Source organism: Ammospiza nelsoni, chromosome 3, assembly GCF_027579445.1.
Source record: "Ammospiza nelsoni isolate bAmmNel1 chromosome 3, bAmmNel1.pri, whole genome shotgun sequence".
NCBI classification, from domain to species: Eukaryota; Metazoa; Chordata; class Aves; order Passeriformes; family Passerellidae; genus Ammospiza; species Ammospiza nelsoni.
Genome location: NC_080635.1, coordinates 66,726,069 through 66,747,569, shown reverse-complemented (window position 1 = coordinate 66,747,569; position 21,501 = coordinate 66,726,069). Strand labels below are relative to the sequence as shown.

General features: G+C 37.4%; 1 protein-coding gene across 1 annotated transcript in view; it reads right to left on the bottom strand.

Moving 5' to 3' along the window:
* FRK (fyn related Src family tyrosine kinase) overlaps window positions 1–10,904 on the bottom strand; it is a 47,800-nt gene extending 36,896 nt beyond the window's left edge. The window contains exon 1 of the mRNA XM_059468709.1: window positions 10,181–10,904. Within this exon, the coding sequence (XP_059324692.1) occupies window positions 10,181–10,611 (431 nt within the window). The 5' untranslated portion in view covers window positions 10,612–10,904. The remainder of the gene's footprint in view (window positions 1–10,180) is intronic.
* Window positions 10,905–21,501: the final 10,597 nt, after the last annotated feature.

Sequence of the window (21,501 nt, the reverse complement as noted above, 5' to 3'; positions counted from 1 at the left end):
CAGAGAAACTCAGTACAGGAATAATACAGAAACCCTGAGAAACAAATAGCCCCATGCCTGCCCAAGACACTGGTGGCAGAGCAGACATCTTCATCCATTTTGTGGAGAGCTCTCTCTTGGACATGCAGTTGGGTTCACACCTCAGACTATTGCCAGCAGTCTGGGGGACTTGTGTCGTCTGCTAGGTCAGCTTTCAGTGGAGGACAACCAGGACACTCTGTCCCAAGAGGGATTCATAAAGAAACTGTGCACTCTGGCATCCTCAGGTGACTCTAAGCCAAAGGACAGAATGGTTCTGTCATGGGGGGACAAATTACTTAAATAAAGGGCCTTCCACCTTCCAGACTAACCTTTTCAGAGTGACAGATGGGAAGGGTGACACAACAAAGATACTTTTGACTTCCATAAGTAAAGCTGGAGCACATCAAACTCCACATCAGTTGTGTATTATCAGACCAAGACCCTTACACAGATTTCTTTTGCAAGAGATTACAACACCACGTAAGATTTATGTTAGCATCACAGGAAGCTTCTGGGTGATTTTTCAAGCATTTTAGCTCTGTAATAACAAGATCTCATTTTCTCTTTTCTTTCCTTGCACATTTTCAGAAAACTAATAATTATCTTATTATTATAATCAAGTTGTTATTCTAGAATAACATCCTAAACCCCTAGGTTTACATCTTTATCATTTGCATAGTCTGAGCTTGTCTGTCATTTCTGGGTAGCTCATCAGCTAGCGTGATGGAGTTTATTTCTGGTTATTGTCTTTGTTAATATTAACTTGTCAGTTTTGCTGTCTGTGTGTTTGTCTCCCTCCCTTTCCTTGTTGGCAAGGTCCTCAGATAATCCTGAAAAAGAAATGTTTGCACACTGCACATGCCATTCTGTCGGTGCAACTGAGCAGCTCCTCATCTTCACCACCACCCTCCCTGTGTGCCCCTCAGGTTTGTCTTCATGTTCTTGTGTATGGCTCCCTTCACTACACACCCTTAGAAGAGCAAAGACTCCTTCTGTCTTACAGAAACTTCCCTTACAGAAACTTCCATTAACTGAAAAGATCAGTAATTTCAAAAGGAAAACTGGGGCTGGTGAGTTCTCGACGTTTCTGAAATTTATGGTACATATTCATTCCCACGTGTGAGTCTTAAATCTCTTTTTTTCTCTTCTTTTGCGGTGAGATTTAAAAAGCGGTGCTGCAAAATTTTTATTCTATAAATACAGGAAAAACATTTAATTAAGTTAAAAATATATCTAATTTATTTAGAGAAAACTAAGGAAAAATTCTTACTGACATTACTGCAGATAAATTTATAATGTATAGTATTATAGAGTACTCTGCACAAAAGTAGTAGAATGTCAATTAGTGCAATCCTTTATGGAGCTATCACTTATCACTTAAATCACTGCTTTGTTTTTCCAGTTTTTATTGATTAAGATTAGTGTACCAGCATGAAAAAAAAGTATGTATTTCTATCTGGTTTAAGTGATAGGGAAAAGGAATACTTTTTCACTATCAATATTTTGATCTTCTAAAAAGCTATTTCCAGATGATTTCTAAGCCTGTCTTGAGAAATGCAAAGTTGTAAATTTCCATTCTAATTGCTAATAACACACATGGTTTTTTTACACAGATCTGAATTGAAAACCTGAATGTCAACATTTAAGAAAATTCTGATGAAGGACAAACTTCTTATGTAAAGAAGTTTAATCTCTTATTTTTAGTTTTAACACAAGAAAGGCCTTCAAATATATCCTATATATTATTGTTTAAAAAATAACTGAAAATTTACTTTTCCTCTTACACGGAATAGTAAATATGTAATAATATTTTGTCCTTTTTTAAAAATATGATCCAATAAATTATATTCATTCTCTGCTATGCATACCTTGCTTACATAGCAAAAAAAAAAAAACAAAACAGAAAACCACAACAAGAACAAAAGACAAGAAACAAGATAAAGAACAAAACAAACAAAAAACAAGAAAAAGAAAAAAACATTTTACTACAGAAAAGCATCTGAGTCTGATGAATCATATTTTCTTTCCTAATCTCTTTTAAAATTAAAATGTATTATCTAAATTATGCTGCTGGAAAGTTGCTCAGTATCAAAATCTTTGCAGTGTCTGCTACAGCCTCGTGTTGAAACATAATGTCTTCAGAATTATAACAGGATATATTCTGGATTTAGTACTGCATCTTTGGTAGGGAGCAAAACAATGGATGGATAAGTCTGTGAGGGTGAAGTCATTGATGGCTGCAGCCTGGGCTGACTTAGAGGCATTAGTGTAGATGGGGCAGACAGGTGAGATCAGTAAAGGAGCAGTCCCTGAATGTCACAGGGACCTGGGCAATGCTACCATTTCCTTTTGTGCCTATTTATTTTCAGCATGTCTTTTTTTTTGTGTCACTCATGACTAAGTAATCAACAATCTAGAAAAAAAAAAAAAAAGAAAGCCAAACACTTGTTTAGAAATATAAAACTTTCCACAGGGATGAGAGGGCTTTTTGTGAGGTAGATTTTTTGTCCTAATAGCTTGGTCCCTGCCCACCAACAGAAAGAAAAGAGTTGTGCAGTGTCAACACCTATGGTTCTGCTAAGCAGACTTGACAATAGGCCTGTAATTAGATGTGGCAGTGATGTACCCTTGATTTTGCATATACAACAGTTCCAGCCCGTGGTGAAGTACAAAGGTAAGAGACCAAAGAAAGCAGATGGGCTTGTGCACTTTTCAGAAAATCCTTTCTGAAAGCAATGGGGCTAGAGAGAGCCATTGGTTTGACCTTGTAGGGTATCTCTTATGTTTTTATGTCTTAATCTCTTCAGTACAGATAGAATCTTACACAAAGAAAGTCTTCTATAACCAACAGTGCTTTTCACATAACAACAATTCTTCACAGAGATACCTGACCTAGTTTGTTTAAAATGAGCCCAGCTTTAGGATTTCTTAGCCTGGCTGAACTGTTGGTTGCTATTTCCATCTTCTAAACCTGCTCAGAGATCACTCAGCTATGCAGAGCTCTGTATTGTCCTGGGCAGAGAGCCATCAAAGACAGTTATTGAGGAAACATTGTACAATACCTGGAAAATGTTTTTGCCAACAACATTGCTCAAACACAGCTAATCTATGCTAGCATGCACAATGTTTATTCCTACTGAGTCAGAAAAAAACCCACCAAACAGGACTATCAAGTTGTTATGACCAGTATGTGGCCTTTTTTTTTTCTTTTTTCTCTAAAAGGCACTATAAAGGCCACCAAGCCTTAGGGAAAGCTAACTAGCTGTGTTTGCAGGATGTGTTTTAAGGACATTTTTTGGTATTCACATAGTTCTTTGCTATATTCTTCCTAAAAGGGTAATGAAAACTAGTAGCTAATGATTTAATATATAATACACTAATTTTGAATAAAGACAAGGTTTTTTTTCTTCAAGACATTTCTCAGAATTTGAATAGATAAAGACATATATGTTTAGAAAACCACATTGCCAGAAAGTGGGTGACCTTAATTAGACAAGTTTTCATGAACTGCTCATATACAATGCCAGAACTCCTTCCACTTTTCTGAGCAGAGATACATTTTCTGAATGTGGATACGCACATGGATGGATAAATAGTACTTCCACTTGAAAAAATGTGGCATTATACAGTTTGGTAAACCATTTACTTCTGTGTTCAGTATTGTCTTTGAATAATTAAGAAATAAGGAGAAATTAGGTCAAAGTTTGATAAGTGCTTGAAGACAGCACTGGAATGTTTAACCATCATTAAAGTTAAATAATTAATTTAATGGTCTTTTTGCAGTATTTCATTGTTTAAATTCAAAAAAGGCACTCCCAAGTCAAAAAGTATCAAAACCATGATCTAGCTTAGCAATACGCATCTCATCTCACAGGGCTGAATTGCATGATCTTAAAAATATCAGTCTTATAAACTTTCTCTATATTGTGTGTGTGTACACATGTATGCACACGTAAACCACACACCCCCCCCAATGGATAAAGTATATCAATTGAAAGAAAAGATGGAATTTCACATATAGGCTTTTCAATGTTTTATACTAAATGTATATTTTGGTGATAGACACCTTTTCTACCAAAAAAAAAAGTAAGAATGACTTTTGTACTTGACAGGTTCCAAGAATGTGCAAACAAACTACTAGAACTTTGTGCAGTCATTTAGCAATGAACAATTTTTACAAGTTCATTTATTTCAGTACAAGGGTTAGTAGTGATTCTGGTGGTGTCCTCAGGAGTTTGTAGCTCCAGAATAAGGAGCTATGAGAGCAAGAGAGAGGGAGCACACAGAAACCACAATGGATTACATTCAGTTTTCTGAGGTATTCAGTAGAATCCAAGGTACCACTTTTAAAAAAACCTCTAGCCCATTATGACTGTAAATACCACTTTGAAAAATGTCCCACGTGAACCAATGAAACCCCAAAAGTCTGACTTTGCAGTAAGTCTAAAACAAGTCAGCCCAGCCTTTATTGTTCTCATATAGTAACTGAAATTCAGTCAATGTATGAAACAGTTAAAGCTGAGTCAGGTAACAGAAGGTGAAGGAACTATGGAGATTGACAAAAATAGTAGGTACTAGACACTTCTGCTTTCAGCTGGTTGTTTAAAAATCTCACTGTGGAATTGACTGGTGAGGTTTCATTGATTAGGTCTGGGGCTCAGCTTCCACCAGCTAGGAAATACCTACAAGGGATGTAAGAGATAAATAATTTCAAAACTGAAAAAATTTAAAAGCAATTGCTATGATCTTCTTTGACCCAATGTATTAGGAATTTGTATGGATTTGCTTCCCTCATCACGGCAGTCTTGTGTCAATAATGCTGGCATGAACATGGCCTGGTTCAGAGCCAGGACAGAACACATGGAATGAATGATGGCCAATGGCACCATGGCCCGTATCAGCAATGATGTGGCCAGCAGGACCAGGGCAGTGATTGTCCCTCTGTTCTCAGCCCTGGTGAGTCCTGTGTTCAGTTTTGGACTGTCTCATTACAAGAAGGACACTGAGGTACTGGAGCCTGTCCAGAGAAGGGCAATGAAGCTGAGGAAAGGTCTGGAGCACAAGGAGGAGCAGCAGCTGAGGGAGCTGAGGTTGTTTCATCTAAATAAAAAAGGGGTCAGGAGTGATCTCGTTCTCTGTAACTAGCTGGAAGGAGATTGTTGTGAGGTGGGAGTCAGTCTTCTGCAGATAAAAGACGAGAGGAAAAGTTGTGCCAAGGAAGTGATTTGTTATTAAAAAAAAAAAATTCATGAAAAGGATTGTCAAGCAGTGGAACAACCTTCCTGGGGAAGTGGTAGAATCACCATCCCTGGAAGTGCCCAAAAGGCATGTGGATGTGGCTCTTAGGGCCAGTGGCAAACACAGTGGTGCTGGGTTAATGGCTGGACTCTTAGAGGTCTTTTTAAACCTCAGTGATTCTATGATTTTATGATTGTGAACTGTCTTTCAATAAACAGACAACGGGTCCATCAGGATGGCAGGGGAGAGCCCCCTCCAAGAACAATCCATCTTTCCTCTATCAAAACCAGAATTCACGTTGCTCCAATAGCAAGGTGTATTCTTTTAATTTTGCTTCATTAAATTAACTGTAGAGCTGGGCTGTATTTCTTGTCCAGAACAATTTGCACTATGTCATTTTCTTGTTTAGTTTAAACAACTGGCAGTAACAAAACAAGAGCAGGTGAATATGTTACTATGGCTCCTGTTTGTAGTGCAGAATAACAGACACAGAAAGAAGGAGCACAGAGACAGGAAGGTCACACGCTTTGCCAAGAAGATCTATCTTTTAATTCAGATTTTGGTATTTGTCAAGTCGTTCTTTCTGATCATCCTTTTTTGCAAGTGCAAATTAAATTATGTGATTCTATCTCCAATAACATTTTTTGTTTTCCAAGTGTTATATGTCTAAACACAGAAAGAAGAGCATTCCAAATTCATGGGATGCAGCAAATACAACCTCATTCAAACAACCTTAGAAATGAAAAATCTGTCTGGCTCATGGTTTTGACTGCTACCTGTGACACAGAAAGAAGAAAAGCACCAAGTGCTCTCACAGTTGTTAATATATCATTAACATAGTTTATCGTTGCTTTCGGTCAGATGTAATATAAAATAATGTTTTCATGGTACCAGATTTATCTCCTCATGAAGAGAAAGCTCACTATGTGACTATGGTTTGCCAGATTAATGCTTCCACCCCCCAACTGCCTTGTCTCCCCTACCGCAGGTGAGGCCAGGAGAACACACCTGTCTCCAGAGACACTAAACACAATTCCTTCATGACCTCTCCCCCTGACAGGTTGTTTTTGGTATAAGAAGTACAGCAGGTGCTAGAAGAGCTCAGCAAGGAGAAGATGCTTTACTGGTAAATATAAAAATGAAAGGCCTTGTTTCCCCAGTCTGTACAAAACAGACTTCACTGTAGCAGGTGTGCACTTCTTGGATGCATTTCATCTTGTGCAGCACATGCTTGGACTGAAATGTTGCAGCAGACAGAAGTCAAGCCATGGATTTACCTTTTTTTCCCCTATTCACACAGACTGCCACTAATTTCATCCAAGTCAGCCACCTACAAAGAGATCACTTAAGCCAAAGGAAGGAAGCAAAATGACATTTTTTTTCTTAGCAAGAAATTGTGTACAAAGAAGTGTTTGATTCTGATATAATTTAGTTCTATTATATAATATAAATATACTAGCAAACTATTAAAAATGCCCCTTCAATTATAACATACAACTTCTACCAATAACCTTTGGTCAAAGGAGAGCAACACAGTAAAGAAATCTCATTCTTTCTCAGTTCAGATAGCCAAGGATACATGAAAATTGCTTTTGTTGTGAATAGTGTTTATTTTTTGTTTTTCCCAGATGAGATACTGCAAATCCTTTCTGCCCTTTCCCTCTGACCTTGACCCACCTTATCAGCTCTACCTCAGTCATACCAGACAGTCAGAGGCACCCAGAAAGAAAAAAGAAGTTATCTAAAGAAGTTTCTTACTTTCCTTCTTGCTTTACTTCATTCTCTTTCTTACCAAGGAAAAGTAAGAAAAAAAAGGCATGCCTTTCTCCCTGATAAAAATTCACAGACACTTCAGCAAGGAGACACATTGGTCTGCTGCAACATTTGTTGCACTTGTTGAGAGCAAGCAATGACCCAGCATTATTCTCTGCCAGCACTGAAAATACAGTGCCGATGGACTATCTGATTTCTAACTGCCTCTATCAGAAAGATCATGTCAATATGTTGATAAAAGAGGGCCAGATAGATTTGCTTGTTAATACTCTTGAAGGTCACAGGCAAAACTGAAATGATAAGCAAAAGGAATTTGACTACTCTGCAAGCAGCTCTCAAGCATTTATTGCCTAAATTTATGGAGTGGCCCTGTCATCTCTCACTGTAGAACCTTTCATGCCACTCTATTCCTTTGTTGCAGTGACTTTACGGAGTAGCCATGCATGCACATGAATGCAACTTTTAAAATAGTTTCTACACAAACATGCTGAAATCAGCTGCTAAAAAATGTGATCGGTCTGGTTTTCTTCCCAAGCTTCCTAAGAGTCACATCATTAATTAAGTCTGTTTCTCAGAACAGAATAGCCAGTGTTTCTTTATCTAATGAGATGGAGATGCAACCTGGAAATAAAATTCCTGTTGTCTCTGCAGATGCACAGAAGCTGGCTGGTGCTACAAAATGTGCATTCAATTAAGTCAAAGACTGTTGATCGACTGTGCCTGGCAAATATTACAAGCATAAAAACCACACTGCAAATATATGGTAAATATATTGGCAGGTGAACATGTATAAATATGGCAGGTGAACACAAGACTGTAAGCCTTCCATTCTTTGTCAGTTCTGTGCTGGGACCACAAAGGATCCTGCCATACAGGATGCAATGATGCATTAGAAACTTTGCGTATTTCCACAACTGTCTATTTCATGGCCATGAAAAAATTGCCAACACCAAAGGGAATTAAAACCAAAATAGAGAGATGAGAGAAGATAAACTCAGGTTGGGTAGAGAGAATGATTTAATGTTTAAATTGAATAAAAGAGATACTAGAACAAGCTTTTTTCTAATTGCAATCTTTAGGGAAAACAAATAGTGGGTCTTTAAACCATCAATACTTTTGTTCTTACTGTTTCACTAGGATAACTGAGTTCTAAACTACAGAGGGTGGGTGAAAGAGAATTCTTTGAGGAAATTGTAGCAAGGGATCTTCCAATTTGATAAAAGGCAATAAAAATCCTCATCTTGGGGATGAACAGCTCAACCTGAAATGCCTAACAAAGCAAAGACGTCTAGTTTTATTTGGCCATGTTTGAGTTGGGATGACTCTTCAAATGACTCTTCAAGAGGTCCCTTCTGACCTCAGTTAGGCTATTGCTATATGTGTGTGGGCTGACAGGCTTGTACCTATGTGAAGATCACTAAAGCCAAGTGACTTAGAAAGAAATCTGAGAAAAGACAACATGTCTAAGCCACATTAATCTTGCTGTGAAATAAAAAGTTTATTTGGGAGAAATTACTTCATCTGAGAGCTGGAAAAACTCTCCATTGTTTCCTCTCCAGTGTTCTAACAATCTATGGAGAAAAACCTTTTCTTGTAACTTTGTCTTTAAGGGAGAAAGGTATATTTAAAAAGTAAAAAACAATACAATTGATTCAGTAACAAGTAAAAAATCAGAGGTTATACAACAATGCACTTCAGCAAACTTAACTTTGTGCTTGAAGCTCTAGATATAGAAAGATAAGGACATTAGGAGCTGAGATGTTGTATAACTGAGAAAAATTACTTTCAAAGTATTAACAGCATGAAGAAATCTGATGACTTCTAAGAAAACTAGCTCTTGAAAGAGAGCAAAGGCCAACCTGAGCTAAATTAGAGCCTAACACCATTTATCTAGTGACTCAGAAAATGCCTTCCCTGCAGATTAATTTCTCCAGCTGGAAGAAATTTTTTGAACACGACCATTGAAAATGTTGTCTGCCTGAATACAGAAATAGAAGCAGCTGGTCAAACTTTGGAAATTAAGGTCCTCAGGTTAGAGATTAATCTTAGAGTTGCCCTAAAATGCCTCCAGCAAAAATCCTACAGCTGATAAAAGACTAGTATAATCATATCTGAGCCAATTTTTCTAGCCTGTGGCAGTACAGTGGGCAGATCAGGTCGAAGATGATGTTTCAGATCCAAATGAGATTTAACTGAAAGGCTGCATCACCATCCCTCTAAAGTCAACATTCATTCTGAGACTAATATTGAATGTCGCTTATGGCATTTCTTTACACAGTGATAATTTTTTCCAAAATACACCTCTGGAACTGCAATCAGACCTATTTCAGAAAACATTGACTGACTTCTACACACAGAAGTAACTGTACAGTCTAGGCTGATTCAGATCTTACTCATCATTACTAGGGAGCCAAGTAACTGATTCTGTGAGATTCGTGGTCTATTTCAGAATATTTAATAAGATCTGGCATGCTTACAAGGGGCAGAAGAAGATGGGATGGATAATTAAACTCTGTGAAAATTTAATAACTTCATCTGTAGTCTGTTGTTACGTCCACTTTTGCCCTTTGCAGTACTCGCTGCAGTTAATTTTGTCCTGAGAGTAGAGATTTGCCTCCAGAGAAGATGCACATAGTCTAGAAGGAGCCATTTGAAACTTATCTGCTAGGGACTCACCCATCATTTGCAAGAAGATGAAAAGGTGTAAAGGTAGCTTGCTTTTACTGATTAACTGGTAACTTTGCAGCTGGTTAAGATGAACAAATATTCAGAGCAGGGATCATATATTTCTACTCTCTGGATATCATCTGATACACACTTTTATACAAATAAAAATAATAAACCAACACAGCAGTAACCAGGTTTAAAAATCTTTCCAGGTGATTTTTAAACAACTGATTAGTGTACATCACAGAAGGAAATTATTTTAAACAAAATAAAAACCCTCCACACTCTGCCTTCAGTAATTTATTTTCCTGTTACCACAATGTCTTTTCCTTGCCCACGCCAACTAGTGCTACCACCTGTAGGACCACCAGAGGCTGAGTGTGGCAGGGTAGTACCCAGCAAGAGAAAAGGCCATGACCTGTCCCAAACTCATTTAACATGACAGAGGAGAGTTTCATTTCGCACAACATGGGTTACTCACGGCTCAGCTTCGATGCTCTGGTCAGCAGCAATGTAGTTGGCAGGGATGTAGCCCATGAGCTTGCGGCCAGGACAGACTGACCCCTCTGGCAGGAGGAGCTTGGCGTACCACCATCCCTCATGGGATGCTTCCAGCACTTCCAGCTTATCCCCAGCTCGGAAGCTCAAGTCATCCTCCGTGCGAGCATCATAATCGAACAGAGCCACAAAGTTGCAAATATTTGCTAGCCCCTGGCCAGGCAGTGGAGGTAAAGGTTTTTCTTTTATCTTACTCTCTAAGTCCTTCTGTCCTGCTTGGAGGTCAGGTTTTACCACAGCAATGTTGGCAAAGACCTGGCCCCCTTTGTCTTCCTGTTCACCATTTGTCCCACAGAATAAGCAGGGAAGGTAACGCTTCAAACAGGAACAGTGCTTCCGAAAGAAGTTTCCCATCTTGATACTTTGTTGCTTCCTCTGCTTCTGCTTTTCTTTTGATTTTTCTGGTTGCAAGATCCTTAGACCAATTTTTGCACCATCCACACCTTAGCTTTTTGCGGACTTCTTCTCCCCCTTCTCCTTTGGCATAAAATGAAACAATTCTTGGCACAGCTGGAAGCTCCTCTCTGGGTCCCACGGAGAGCTCATTACAGACGGCTCCCAGTTAGGGAGTGAAACTTAAACATTCAAGCGCCAACACAGGTATGGAGGGAATTTTTCACTTCCTCTTCAGAAAAAGGAAAGCAACAAATCAGCTGTGCTGGGCTGAGCTCTGAGAACAAAGTGTGAGCGTCTTCTGTTACAGCAAAACAATAAAGCCAGAACATGTAAATAAGGAAGGCTTTTCAATTCCTTCTGCTCGGGATGGGTGTTTTCTTATCTCCGATGTGGTCTGGTCATGTGATCAGTGGTGAATGTCTGCCTTGGCAATGATTAACCAAACTGACCTGCCTGCTTCCTCAGCAGTCTGACGTGGACAGCTTGAATGAATATTTCCTTTAGCTCCCGGTTTGTGCTGGTTTCGGTTCGCAGTTTGCTCCCCTGAGCCTGGCAGACGCCCTCGGCAGGAGTGCACCTGTGGCTCCTGCCCTCACTCACACCCCGGCGCATTCCCTGCCAAGTACTCGCCCTTCAAACAAACACTAAGGCTTTTTTTTTTTATTCAGCTGGGATGGGCACTTTTTACAAGGAAAACCAAATATATATGGCTTACAGTAATAAAGCAATATATTTTAAGGCATTCCTTATTCTGCATTTTAAGGAAACCAAGGTACTAGCCAAAAAGCATTTCTCTAGGTGTCTGGCTGATTAAATCAACCCTACCTAAAAATAAAGGCTGTTTTCCAGTCAGCTTGTAAACAATGACACTGCATTGACCAGTATATTCCCATTTCTAAAGTATCTCTAATCCAGCATACAGACCAAGCATACTGTGTGGCTGTGGCAAAGCAGGCTGAAGTGTTGGCCATCACATCACAGCAGTGCAACCCAAGCTTTGTAACCGCTGGGAATCAACACAGCCCAGAGGACATGGAATGACTGCAACAGGAGCAGGAAACACAGAAGATACAGCGACAGTCTGTCTGCACATAATGGTGGCATTTCAATAAAAAATAAACTTTTACAGATCAGCGTCTATTTATTGAGATCAATCAAAACCCACACATGGACCTATAACTTCCTGGTTATTATAAAAATGGAGTCCTATATTTTTATTTTCTTTCCTTTATTGTGGTTTTTTTTGTTGTTTTTTTGGGTTTTTGGGGGTTTTTTTGGTCAGGAAGCTGACTTTTGCGGTTTTATTTTACTAGAAAGAAAGCACCTAAATAACAGAAACCAATGTCACTTGCTTTCATCATGTCTCTCATTCATTTGAGTGAGGACACCAGTGGCAGAGGCAGTAGGCTACTGATCAACTACAGACTGTGGGATGACTAAAAGATATCTCTATTGAAAGTGATAATGTTAGTATCAGGTGCATCTCCACTGAAGAGGAATGGGAAACTGCTTATAAACACTTTTGCAACGCTGCAAAAGAAATTAAATACAGGAGGAAGCACCATACGCATCAAGTCACCAGTAAACTTCATCATCTTTAGGGTTTGATTAAAAAAAAAAAGGTATGCTGATTTGGCAGATTATGATAATCTTATTTCATTTCTGAAGCACCACTGGAGATGATTTTTCACCAGCGGTTATTAACCATATGATAGTAAGAACACAGATATCCAAGAGACATTTGCTTTTCCTTGGTGTGAATAACACTATCCAAAGGAAAGAAAAGGCTATATTGATAAAGAAACTATCTTTATTAGTCTAGTTTAAAGAATTGATTACATTTACTGAAATAAAATAATATTAGAAACTACTACTAATTAATCTCACAATTTTCAGTTTGCACATTTGATCGACTTTTCCTGTAATGGTTTTTGCTTCTGGCAACTTGGGCATTAATTTGACAAAGCTTTGCAAACTCATTTACTGATAGTTTCATCATGACAACAAAGCCATTTGCATCATACAGAATCAAGCTGTACAATGCACAACCGTTTTCAGAACCAAGTCTCACCTTTACACTCAGGAACCAATATACAAACACATTAGAAATCACACTGCATTCACTGAGACCACTCAGATAAATACTTATAACTGGAGCTACAACAGAGCTTAAGCCTACAAATAGTTGTGTATATGACTACCTTATCTCAAAGAGTTCCAGGCATTAAATTCATCTTCTCCCTCAATCTGTGTCCCTGCTTGGCTTTAGAAGAACAGAAAGACTTTTTCTGAAAGTGATCAATAACTATAAATCAGATTCTTTTCATCCTGGTCTTCAGGACCAGTTCTTTGTATTAACCAAGTAGACTTTAACAAGCAGCCAATAAATCATTAATCAGATTTAAAAGACTTCTCAAAAAGAGAGAAGATTGGAGTTGCTGAGAACCACTGAGCAGACTTCCTATCCCATGTGGGACAGGACAGTAAGTGAGCTGTGGTGGCCACACTGCAGCAGCTTCTGCAAGGGTCTTTGTTCCCATCCTGGTGACTTTATTGAGGATTCACTGCATTTCTGAAAATAAAGAAGTTCTCTTAATAGTTAAGAGACTATATAGTTTTATCACAGGCAAGAAAAGAAAATTAGCATGGAATAAAAATGCTCTTGCTGATTTTACAGAAAAAAATAAAATCTGATAAATCCCATAATCCTGATTTTCATATTCACAGTATGGAACAAATGATGGTAATCATGTATATTCAGGGGCTTTTCAATATAAACTGTTGTCCAAGTCCTCTGCATTTGAATTACATATAATTTGACAGAATAATCTTTGCATTACCTATTGCTTGACTTAAATTATTTCTTTTGTCTTGCATCCCTCTATATTTTCCGTTTTTTGCAAATTGGGCCAAAGAGTTCTAAATTTCTCCTTGGCTTCCTGTAACTTTATTTAATTTGTTTAGAAGTCTGAATATCAGAGCAGAAATTGTTAAAAAAATAAGCCACTGGAGGTAGAGTGACTGTAAAAGACTTAATTTAGAGATATTGCTTAATTTTATTGGCAAAAGTGTGCTTTAAGAAGAATGCAAGGGTCGCACCTCCTTTGTGCAGCCAGCAATAGTTAACAAAAAAGATTAATTTATTATAACCAGAATGGCACATTTACAGTACGAATACTGAAATTTAGTATTCTGGTCCCTATATTAAAAAAAACCCACCAAACACTAATATTGTAAGTAATTTCTTAAAATACGCAACACCTTGAAACAAAGATTGATCATTTAAAAGCTGTGTCTGACAGGACTATATAAACTTAGACTTTAGAAAACAGAGCAAGTCTATTCAATCAAGCACTACTTTCCCCCTTCATGCTAGGTAATTTCCCATTTCTTTTAGTGTTTATTTCCTTTTTCCATAAAGAAAAGAGTGTACACTGATGCTATAGGTTTGAGGATAACAGATATTTGAAGTTACTTTTTATGTTTTCTATATATTGCCTATAAAGTCCAGTATAAGTAAGACTCTTGCAAGGAGCTTTGCACCTGCTTAAACAATTAATTTGAAGTCCTCTAAATCCATTAAATCAAATTCTAATTAACTTAGAGTCAATATCCCTTAGGCCTTATTCTACAAAACAATCCTGTTAAATACAGTGGTGAAACATATTTTTCTTAGTTGACTGAATGGACAGAAGAATAATGTGATAACATTACATCCTTTAGTAAACTTAGTACAAAACTAATCTGCAACACTGACATTAATTGAAGTGATCTTAGAATCAGGTCCTGCTCTGCATGAATTAAGGTATCAGACTAAGTTGTATAAGTACAGATAAGATTTGAATCCACAATATTTTAAAAGCCTTGTTTTGATAGAAGTTCTATTTGTGTTACATGCCTTCAAAAATTATGTTGTATGAGTTTGCATTACAGATAGTTCCTACATTTATTGGTTTGTATATGCTCTATGTGGAACTATTGGCATGAATACATAAAAACTTAGGAGTTTCAGAAAAAATGTACTCTCCTTTGACACATAAATATGCTGGTTCATATTTCAGAGACAAGGAGTGACATCACTGAGACTCAGTCTTCAGTACTGATGATACATGGTGTTTGAAACCATTCCCCTATGTCATGCAGAGAATTGTAGTCTGAATAGATCTGCTGCAGAAAAAAAATATTCCAAGGCAATATTCATCAACGATTTTTTTAATGAAATACGAGTCAGTTGAAATTGGAAATTGAAAAAGACAGTGGTTTTTCTTAATGAGATCACAACAGAAACAGGCATTTTCATTCATAATTGCATTGAATTCTGTAAAAGGAAATAAAGACTCCATGTAAGGAAATTAGAAATTAAGGTATAAAATACAAGAATTGTAATTAAATAATCTATGATGCCTGTAGCATCACTTTCTATACAGTATAATCTTTTTCAAGGCAGAAGCTATACTGCTGCATTTAATGTATGCTAGTTTAAATATTCGACATTATTACTTGCTAAGAAAAATTTCACAATGCATTACAATAAAGCAAGTCAAACCTTTCAGCAAAGTAAAATATTCAAATAATGTGAACTTTAAAGAAGTTAGCAGAAAACCAAAAGCATATTGCTTTAAATCTGTTCTTGGGAATAATTTAAATGACTAACCATTTTAAAGTTGTGTAGTTTTTTTAAGGTAACAAACTGAAATAAAGCACAGTGATTTTTTTTATTACAGCTGTCTTTTCAGCTATATTTCTTTCCATTTGCACATTAAAATGGAACATATTACTACCACTTTGTAGCTTTTTTATATTCCTTTAAATCAGCACTTCCATTTTGTTTCTCTAATTTGCAAGTTGCCTTTTTTCAGTGAAAATAAATTATGTGTGTAATTTTACTCTTGACAAAATTGTTTACTCTTATTGATTAATCACTTTCCTGGTTTTGTCTATTATCTTAAACCATAAATCCATGAAGACATAGAGTTACATTTGATTCTGCATTTTCCAACTTGAAATCTTTTTGCATTTGTAATGAGAAAACTCTGGCTATTTATTTCCAAAAGGCTGATCCAGTAATCCATCTCTACCCTAGAAAAACATTAAAAGTATACTTTCAAGTGCTTTGGTGATGAGGGTTGCTTATTTATTAGCTGAATTTGGGCCTGAAACACGCTACATCTGACAACAAATTAACAGAGAGGAATAAGGTTCTGTCAAGGATTGACAGAATAGAGACTTCCTCTATTTGTTCAAACAAACAGATCCCACTTTGCTCAAATTTAATGTAAGTTTTGCCATTATCTGCAATGGGACCAGACCTCAACCATTATTTTTCATTTCATTGTACATTATTCTAAATGATATACAGCCCACAGTGTTAAAAGTTGTAACTTAATTTGCTTTCTATGAAGCAGCCTCTCTGAATAAAACCAAAGAGCTGTAGCTCTCTTAGGCATGAAAAACACTTCTAATCAAATTTATCTCTGTGTGGGAAAAAATATGGCAAGTGGATGACAAAGAATTATCAGCAAGCATGACTTTGCCATTCTTTTAAGAAAATGTATTCCAAAGCTGACCCTGCTATGAATAGTTTTTAAATTTAGAATGTGTATTTATTTTATGAAGATTTTATAATGCTTCAAGATCGTTTCTCACATAACTCTATCAAAGTCTGTATGCTACAACATAGATGACTTGAGAACATGATTTACCATTTATATCTGAAGTTGGAATTGCATCAAAAGAAGCAGAGAAGTCCAAAGAGAGATGGATATAAAGAAGCAGTGTATCAAAATATTGTAGTCATTGTTCCACCTGCGAGTGAAAGTGCTTGGGGTTTTTTTCCAAAAATAAAACCAGCACTCTCTCCTGACCTTCACCGTACCTCAAAAAGGCAGCATCTCACAGAGAGCTGAAATTTACTATTAGAATATATTGATATACCATATAAAGGAACACATCTTATTAATGACTTAAGATTACTGAAATATGGCATGCAAAACCACTAGAAAAACTAGCTGTTAATTTTAGAATAGAATAGAACAGAGCAGAACAGAACAGTTTGCTGGAGGTGACTTGTAATCATCACCTTTTAAAGGACAATGCCCAAACACTTCTTAAAATGCTGACAGGCTTGGGGTGCCAGCTACCTCTCTAGGAAGACCATTCCAGTTTGACCACCCTCTCAGCAAAGAAATGCTTCCTAACATCCATTTGGAACCTCTTCTGGTTCAACTTTGAACCATTTCTACACCCTCTGTTACTGCATCTCAGGGACAAGAGATCAGTATCTCCCTCTCTCATCCATCTTACTTTTATTCTTCCTGCTAGATCATATTTAAACAAAATTCATTTCCACGAACTGTGCATACATTAGGATTATATATATATCTAAGATCTCTCTATAGGAAAAGGACTTGTTCTGAAATCACTTCCTATGACTATATGAATCCTGCGCACGGTCCACCCACCTTCCTGACTAAGTGTTCCTCTCTCTTTGTATGTTTTCTAAATAGTTTTCTACTTCCTGTTTCTTTCTTTCTGCTGTATCTGCCCTTCACAGTGAGATGTCGTATAAAGAACATTAAAGGTAAGACACTTTATAAGCCAGAGGAAAGGTGCCCCACAGCAACCTCAGGATGTGCGCTTACATATTTTCCCTATGAAAAGTAAAGGATAGGCAGAAAGAAAGCTTTAAAGCTGGGATATGCTTCAAAACTATGTTAGGAAGTAGCAGACAGGTATGTGTTGCACAAACTGATGCAACTTGTCTTGCAAATATGTATTTTCTTACTGTTCTTCCTTTTCTTTTGTTTCAATATTCTTCTCTCTAGAGATGTAAAAATTTCTGTATAGTTTCCTGCCTCCTCTTTTCTTTCTGCTTGTCTTGCACAGCTGTACAATGAGATGCTGTACAAAGAAAATTACCCAACATCCAAGACATGATCTTTATAAACACAAGGAAAGGGGATGGGAAGCCACCAGCCTTGGTGATACGCACTTTCAGTAAGGACTTCTGATGAAGAATTCTGTCACTTTCTTTCTCTGAAAATTGCTTCCCAAATACATATTCCTTTGTCTTTGCTTCTACAGCATTAAACCTTATCAGAATTGCCTCTCCCCCTGTCAAGAACATGAAGGTATCTAAATGCAGACATACAGTTTTCCCAAAAACAGAGGAGATTGCTCTGACCTGCTTCACAGACACACATAGAAACAGAGTACAGATATTTCAACAGTTATATCAGCATGACGGACTTTTCTTGATGTTTCGTATATATTCCTCTACATCACCTCCTTCTTATCAAAATACAGCATACTTATTTTTATCCTTCCATCAGACCACTACCAGGCATCTTCTAGAAGAAGAACAGCAAACATGAAATCCCAGTTATATTCAAAATAAGCTCTTGTATTTTAGATTTATAAGCATTAATATTATCTTTTTGTTCTTGCAGCCCCAAGAAATATAACTCTCATTATAATCAACAATGAACACATACAGAAGAAAATATGTATTTAATAGAAGATCAAATGCTCCTTAAGAAAGAGGATTTATAGTTAAATAAGGAAAAAATTTGACTTCTGCTAATCATAGTGATAGGATAAAATCTGGTCTTGAAAATCCTAACATGGTAAGGATTGTAATTAATTAAGTAACTCGCATGTTAGTTTGAAAGCACAGATTTCTATCTTATGTTACAGTGTGTTAAATTTTTCTGTACTCAGTCATAGTAAGACTAAAACTAGAGCAACATGCTCAGTTTTTGATCCTGTATTCCAGAAAATTTGATAATGACCAATTTGATAATGGAGTGATGAATGAACATGATCCAGATTGAGAATCAAAGACAAGCCAGCTTAAAACCCTTCAGCCGTTAAGAAAGGAACTTAAACAATTAAACAAAAAGAGTCTGTGGGAAAACATAGTAGCAGCCTTCAAATAGATGGAAGTCTGGTGCATGTGGTTCTCACATCTGCTAGGAATAGGACAAAACACAAGAAAAAAAGATGCATTAGAGCAACAGAGACTTTGCTTTGAAATGAAGGGAGGGAGAAAACTCTCTGTTCTGCATGTAAGGACGAGTAAACGCTGGAAGAAATTGCCTCAGTGGCTCTTTCAAAGGGGTACTTTTAAAGAAGTAGACAGTTGACTTCTAAGGGTGTCTGTAGTTGGATTAATCCTGTCCCAGGGATCTTGATAGGCCTTTCCTAGTTCTGTTATCTGCAAGTCTGCAGTGTTATAGTTGTGGCATTTCCCACTGGCTGTTCAATAGCTCTGTTCTTTTGTGCAGAATGCGTATTGGAATACATGAGATTTTTTTTTATGCAATAACCAGCAAATGTCAAGCTTGAAATGCAAGCCTGTAACCTACTTGGACAATTCAGAAATCTTCAGAATGTCTGAATTAGACATATTCCTGGTTTACCCATGAAGAAATTGAAGCCATAAGCAATTTATATTATCTGTCCATGAATACACCACGAATGAATGGAAAATGAGAACTGAAAATGAGTAATCTTCTGGATTTTACACTTCACATTGTAAACATACAAGTAGGCCCAAAAGAACAAGAAAAAATCCCAAACATAGGAAAAATAAGACAGTGTCCCATAGATCATAGAAACTGCACTGTTCTCTCCCCATTAAATACAAAAGAGTGTGTTTTGGAAGCATATCTTCCCCAAAAGTCAATATTCCTAGTGCAATTTCTTTTGACTAAATGTAACATTCATCCAGGTCAAAAAGAAAAATCTTTCAAAGTACCTTTAAAAAACTATGCAGAGTTTTAAAATATATACCCACTAAGGGTCCAGCAATTAGTCTTGGTTATTAATCATTCTGACAAAAAAATTGATTTTCATTTCCTTCTTTCATGTTGTGTGGGAACAGCCTGAGGTAGATTACAAGATTTGAGAGAGATGATAAGGACAGTAAGAAGGCTTTTGAGAGACTCTGAGCACCTAGTGGATTACTGTCTGTTTAACCTTTTTATGAAGTACTGGGTTTAGTTTTGGGAATCTTGTCTCTTTAGCATCCTGATTTTCATTTCTATGCTGGTCAGATAGAATGTAGGGAATATAGTACTGAGGTGCCACATGTAATCAGATGTCCTAATCCCAGCAGAACTATTGTTTGTGTGAAATTCCCCTAGAAAATTGATATGTCCATATTTTGTACCATATAAAAAGGCTGCTAAAAATCCAAATAAACAGAAAAACTTGTGAAGTCACTTGAATTTAATCGAACATTAAATCCTGATCAATACTTAAGTAAATTCGCCAAGCTTCTCTACCTAGTAACAAGGCATCCTGTGTGCCACAGAGGAATGCCTTGAAAATTATTTAGTATTTCGTTCAACTTTTAAAAGTCTGCTAAGGAAATAGTAAGTGCTAGAGACTGTTTTGAAGAAAATATATTCTTGACAGATTTCACTGTCTTGCAGAGACAAAGGTTATCCCTAAAATAAATTAGTGTTAATAGACCTATGTCTCCCAAAGTATCACTCTGTCATACCCTACTTCTGTATATCCTGAGTTTACTCCTGTGATGATTCCTAAACAAATGTTTCCTTCTTAGTGTCCTAAACTTAAAATCACGGAACCAAATCCAACAATCATGTTTAAATTCATGAAGAATCCCATTGAAGCATCATAGGATGTTTCAGGGTGGGGATGCTGGGCTGTTAGGCATTCTTATACCTGTGCACTGAACAACTGCATGGGTTAAAAGCTAAATCAAGTACAAACCTGAGTACATATCTTACCAGGGTGCTAAAATGAAATATTATTTTAAAAAAACCCCAACCCAACACTTTTTGGTTTGACTAATGTTACTCCAAAAGTATTTGCAGACGTTTTTTAAAAATCAACAGGGAAAAATCTAGAATGTTCTGACCTTACTTCTGCATAAGAAGGTGTTCCTTTTCTAAAGTGAAAACAACCTGTATTTGTTCAAATTCTTATTTTCACATATCACTATTACAGACTCTTCGGTTACAATATAAGACTCCCTCCCCTTTTTATTAAACATTAAAAAACCCTTATAACCCTTGCCAAAATAGACAAACGGCTGCAACTTCATAGCTGGGACAAAGTCAACCTACACAGTCCTAGGACAATGCACACGAAGTTTAAGGGAAGTGAAATAGACCAAGGGCAGATGATTCCCAGCTAACTGCGAGGGATGCTCCAATGCATTGCACTGCTGCCCCCTTACGGACAAAGAAAGCGAGGAGCTGCACTGCTGGTCCTGCTCAGAGGCCGGCACCTTCTGTGTGACAGCTAGGATTTGGACACAGTTCTCACGCCTTCGTGTACGTTACCACACTCAGTTGTGTCCCCTTTGCTCTCCAGGCTACATTAGTAAGCTCTTGCGCTTTAAAGCTTCATGGTGTTAGGAGCCTGTTCTGCATGGAAAGCAGGCATGATGCAGCAGATGGAAACCAAAATGCTCCTTTTTTTGTATTTCTAAAAGGCTTTGACCCACTGAATCACTCACTTCACGTTTCCTGCAGGTTGCTAAACATTAGGGTGCTGAGGGTGTGCAGAAGGCACTGCCCTCTCCTGCAGGCTCCATGGGGATCTGTGCATCAGGGGTTGAGGGCTGGAGAGGGAATGTCCCTCCAGGCAGCCTTGCAGCCCCAGCCTGAGGGATGCTGGTCTTCAGGTGTGCCACACCACAAGCAATTCTACCTCTGTACAGAGTAACCAGTTAGTCATTTCGCCTACTAGGACAGGACTTGTGATTTTTCCCAATTTGCCAATTACCACATATTTACAACATAAAATAAATTATTGTGATGCATAAATTAAGCATGGGGCACCCTAAAAGAAATTCAGTTAGGACCTGATAGC